This window comes from Triticum aestivum, chromosome 6D (genome assembly GCF_018294505.1).
Source record: "Triticum aestivum cultivar Chinese Spring chromosome 6D, IWGSC CS RefSeq v2.1, whole genome shotgun sequence".
In the NCBI taxonomy this organism is placed as follows: Eukaryota; Viridiplantae; Streptophyta; class Magnoliopsida; order Poales; family Poaceae; genus Triticum; species Triticum aestivum.
The window spans coordinates 411616635-411621495 of record NC_057811.1 but is presented as its reverse complement, the minus strand read 5'-3'; the positions used below and the strand labels follow the sequence as shown (position 1 = coordinate 411621495).

The 4861-nt window shown below is 47.7% G+C and overlaps 1 protein-coding gene and 1 non-coding gene across 2 annotated transcripts; both read left to right on the top strand.

Moving 5' to 3' along the window:
- Positions 1-691: 691 nt before the first annotated feature.
- Positions 692-2402, top strand: LOC123145464 (ATP synthase delta chain, chloroplastic). The gene is made up of 2 exons (XM_044564892.1): positions 692-1509; positions 2042-2402. The coding sequence occupies exon 1, from the start codon at positions 750-752 to the stop codon at positions 1500-1502; it is 753 nt and encodes a 250-aa protein (XP_044420827.1). The 5' UTR covers positions 692-749; the 3' UTR covers positions 1503-1509; positions 2042-2402.
- Positions 2403-2813: 411 nt separating this feature from the next.
- On the top strand, positions 2814-2885 carry TRNAW-CCA (transfer RNA tryptophan (anticodon CCA)). The gene has a single exon. It is a non-coding gene; the product is annotated as a tRNA-Trp (tRNA).
- Positions 2886-4861: the final 1976 nt, after the last annotated feature.

Genomic DNA, 4861 nt, shown 5'->3' with positions numbered 1-4861 from the left:
CATATGTCATGTGTGTGGGATTGCACTCTGAAACCAAAAAAAAAAAGGAAGGGAAGAAAAGGCTGCTGGGGCTTCATGTTTCTGCTAGACTCTGCTGTAAACATGAATTGGTGGTTTCATTTCAATCATTCAATGTAATGGAGCTGGGGAGCTCCCACCCTTTTGTGTGTGTGTGTGTGTGTGTGAGAGAGAGAGAGAGAGAGAGAGAAGCCCCCTCCTTGTCCTTCTAATAAATTGAGAAGAAAAATATACGATGATCCATAACACCAGATAGCGTTGCCGCAATTTTCTCATTTTAGATCATATTATGACTGTTGTATGTTCAGCCCGTGACTGAATTTCTTCCTTCTATATTTTGCGCAAATTTCGGCAAACCAGGAATTTCTTCCGGTAAGTCCATGGTCCAATTTGTTTGAATTTTGTTTTGAAACCTATAAATACACTTCTGAAATTTTCAAATAAATAGACCACTGAAAACCCCGCAGTCTGAAGCCTGATGTGCCGCCTCTATCCTGTCATCGTTGCACACGGTCATCCATTTCTTATCCACCTCATCCCACCACAGGCCACACATCTCCGGCCACGCGGGACGCCCACGACCCCCCTCCGCCGTCCGATCTCTCAATCACCCGATCCCACCCGTCCATTGCCCACCCAAACCCCTCTTCCACTCTCCTCTTCCCAGCAGACCAGAGCCAGCCAAGCCAGCTCCCGCACCACTCCCCACCCCACGCTCCACGACGCGAGCCATGGCCGCCCTCCGCCTCGCCTCCTCCATCACCCTCTGCCCGGCGGCCGCGGCCGCGTCGCCCTCGTCCGCCGCCGCCGCGCCCCGCGCCGCCTCCTTCGCCTGCGCGGTCGCGCGCGGGCTCCCCTCCCTCCGCCTCGCCGCGCCCCGCCGCCGCCGCGGCGACCTCGGCAGGCCCAGCGCCGCCGGCGCCGAGGCCGCGGCCGAGAACTACGCGACCGCGCTCACGGAGGTGGCCTACGAGAGCGACTCCCTCGACGCGACCGTGGCCGACATGGAGAAGCTGGAGAAGATCTTCGCCGAGGAGGCCATCGCCGAGTTCTTCGACAACCCCACCGTGCCGCGCGAGGAGAAGACGGCGCTCATCGACGAGATCGCCAAGTCGTCGGAGCTGCAGCCGCACACCGTCAACTTCCTCAACGTGGTCATCGACAACACCCGCGCGGGCCTGATGCCGCAGATCGTGCGCGAGTTCGAGACCGCCTACAACGCGCTCACCGGCACCGAGGAGGCCGTCGTCACCTCCGTGGTGCAGCTCGAGTCGCAGGACCTCGCGCAGATCGCCACGCACGTGCAGAACATCACCGGCGCCGCCAACGTCCGGATCAAGACCCGCCTTGACCCGGAGCTCATCGCCGGATTCACCGTGCAGTACGGCCGCGACAGCTCCAACTTCATCGACATGAGCGTCCGCAAGCAGATCGCGGAGATCACCTCCGAGTTCGAGATGCCCTCCGTCAACCTCGAAGTCTGATGCTTAGGTCCTCTTTTTTTCTGCCGTCTCTATACATCTTTTCTGTATCATTATTATCCGGTGAAATGTTAAAATACATAACTTGGTTCCAGCATTTGTAGCTTGTGTCAATTCCTTTTGAAGTTCACAGGAGAAATTTCTGTATTATGTGTTGTGCAGAGGAGGGAAACAAACTTGCAAATCAGATTGGATCTAGGACCAAAGGGGAAATTTTCTGTTAGATTGTTGTCAGTAGAGTCAAGAGGTCCATGCACACATATGCGCTGCATAACCTCGACGACATGCATTTATACATTGTAATTTGGAGAGCACCGTCTCTTTAGAAGTCAGATAAATTCAGTCCACATCAACACCAATGTTGCTAACTTTAACCGTTTGCAGTTGCAAAGTTTGCTGCATTAGGAATGTGCAGTCGTAGTAGAAGAATGTTCTTAAGCCTGAAATTCAAATCTGTTAGTTTAAATTCGGTGAACTCCCGGTTTATCTTTTGAGAACTACTCTATCTACTTAACATCTTAACCTGTGTTGATTTTCTGCAGTAATTGCTGTCACAAGGATTTGCAACACCCAGTAAGGGCGTTGATCTTCTTCAGACCTGGAGATGTGACGGAGGGAGGAAGGCATTCTTTTCTGCAAAATATAGTAATGACATAAATCATTTTTTCGGCAGGAGCCAGCCCCTGTAATTTCTTTTTTGCCTTTGTGCTGTTGAGATCTTGTAAAATAATATGCTCCAAAATACTCAACCATAGCAGAGTTTGCTCCTCCATCTTCAGGCGATAAAGTTAACAGCATGTAATGTATAGCTATGTATCCGCCGATCAAGTTGTGTGCAGACGTGTATAGCAGTGGCATTGCTATCAAGTGGCAACCAAGATCATGTTGCATTCTGTACTTCCATTTCGTCGTGTCCATCCATGACTTATGCTCAAAAAGGCGTCGGGTGTGATGTGTTCCTACAATTACGCAGTTCTGCGTCTTTATCACTCTGCTGTGTAATTGTTCTGAAATCACATCCCCAATCAGTATTGTTTCTTCCTGCATTGCTTAGCCATGGCCACACCCTTCAAAGGAGTTCTGTAAATTGTAATCGTGCACTGAGTATTTTATGTAGTAACTTCTATTTGCTGGTTTCTGTCATCAGAAGTAAGGCATGTGGCTTCTGAGACATGTCGGAGATGTTTAAGCCCACTCTATAACAAGATGTTGGCTCCTTAACCATGTGTCATGCCTGCATAGGACATGGATAACACGTACAGGCTGAGTGTGATTATCTTGATATGTAGCCTAATTAAAGATCAGCAGCACACCGGATCCGTGGCGCAATGGTAGCGCGTCTGACTCCAGATCAGAAGGTTGCGTGTTCGATTCACGTCGGGTTCAATACCCCGATCCTAAACCGTTTCTTTTTTGGCCCTCCTTTTTCCTCTTAATTTCCTGCACATTGCACATCAGCTGACCACTGCTCCGGTGCTCCCCCATCGGCCCATTTGCCACTGGTCCACACAAATTGCTTCCGGTGTAAACATTTGTCAAGCTGCTGAACCTAGGCGGCTACGCATGTAGTGCTCGTGGCGGCTAGGCATGTAGTGTTCGTGTCTCTTTTTCAATTCTACTCGGATGGTAATAAGTAAGGGTTCTTTTTTGGCCCTCCTTTTTCCTCTTAATTTCCTGCACATTGCACATCAGCTGACCACTACTCCGGTGCTCCCCCATCGGCCCATTTGCCACTGGTCCACACAAATTGCTTCCAGTGTAAACATTTGTCAAGCTGCTGAACCTAGGCGGCTACGCATGTAGTGCTCGTGGCGGCTAGGCATGTAGTGTTCGTGTCTCTTTTTCAATTCTACTCGGATGATAATAAGTAAGGGTTCTTTTTTGGCCCTCCTTTTTCCTCTTAATTTCCTGCACATTACACATCAGCTGACCACTGCTCCGGTGCTCCCCCATCGGCCCATTTGCCACTGGTCCACACAAATTGCTTCCAGTGTAAACATTTGTCAAGCTGCTGAACCTAGGCGGCTACGCATGTAGTGCTCGTGGCGGCTAGGCATGTAGTGTTCGCGTCTCTTTTTCAATTCTACTCGGATGGTAATAAGTAAGGGTTCTTTTTTGGCCCTCCTTTTTCCTCTTAATTTCCTGCACATTGCACATCAGCTGACCACTACTCCGGTGCTCCCCCATCGGCCCATTTGCCACTGGTCCACCCTTAAACCGGCACAGTATTTGTCTGTGGGTATTCTCTGGGATGAAGTTTACTCTGACTATTCTCTAAGGTGAAAACCCATGATTTGACCTCAGTAGTCAGATATAGCAATGGCGGTGCTCGCACATCATTCCTTTCCGGAAGCGCCGTTTAGGAGCACACATCATGGTACATGTGGCTGCCGTCATTGATGGTTACTGTTGTCGTTTGTTTCACCCAATCTGTTCATCGTATTTTCTACTTCTTTTGTTATAATTTTTGTTTTGCATTTTTTATATCTTGAGTAGTTCGTGAGATCGTGTGTTCTTACACCTCTCTTTAGATCGTTCTGATGCGAAGGTCGGTTGTAATTGATATCTTCTCGATATTTGTATTATTTTTCTCAAAAAATATAGTGTTCATTTAGTAAAAATCAGTCAAATGTTTGGTATTATTCAGAGTAACTAGATGATTTGCAATCTATCTCTATGAGATTTAATTGTGTGAAATGTAAATATTTTGATTAATAAGACGTGAAGAAAAAAATAAAAATACACACGTCTTATTATATTTGATTATGCATAGTTTAAAAATATTTATTAAATAAAGTAGAAAAATAGAATGAAAAATATATTCCCATGCATGGTTGCATGTTGATGTGGGCCTTATCCCATCCATAGTTGCATGGTGATGTGACATGCTTGCATGTCGAAATAAATAAGTTAGTAAGGATAAATTTTTTTTACAGAATAACTCTCTTAGGTATACAAGATACGTGAGTACAAATCCGAGAGTTGATTTGTTGGGATAAGGTGACAAACACGGTGATGATTTATTCCATGCGTCGAAGTATCTTATACTCCCTCCGTCCCATAATATAAGAGTATTTTTGACACTAAACACTCTTATATTACGGAACCGAGGAAGTTTTTGTTTACAAATGGAGTACATATTTGAGAGTTGACTAGCCTCTAGCCGCGAGGATGCCAGGAGCATGCCACCTCCCGCGCGGCATGCGAAACAACGGAAAAAAATTCCGTGCAGACCGGTTGTAAACTGGCTCCCGTGCGTACCTGAGGGGATCTGCTGCCACGTGTCCTTCCGATGCATCGCACGTCGATCGTTCGCCCACTCCTGACTACCTCCCTCAGCTCGTTTGTATCCCCACACGCTC

Excerpts from the sequence above, each read along its gene's own strand:
- LOC123145464 (XM_044564892.1), top strand. The coding sequence starts at position 750 with ATGGCCGCCCTCCGCCTCGCCTCCTCCATCACCCTCTGCCCGGCGGCC.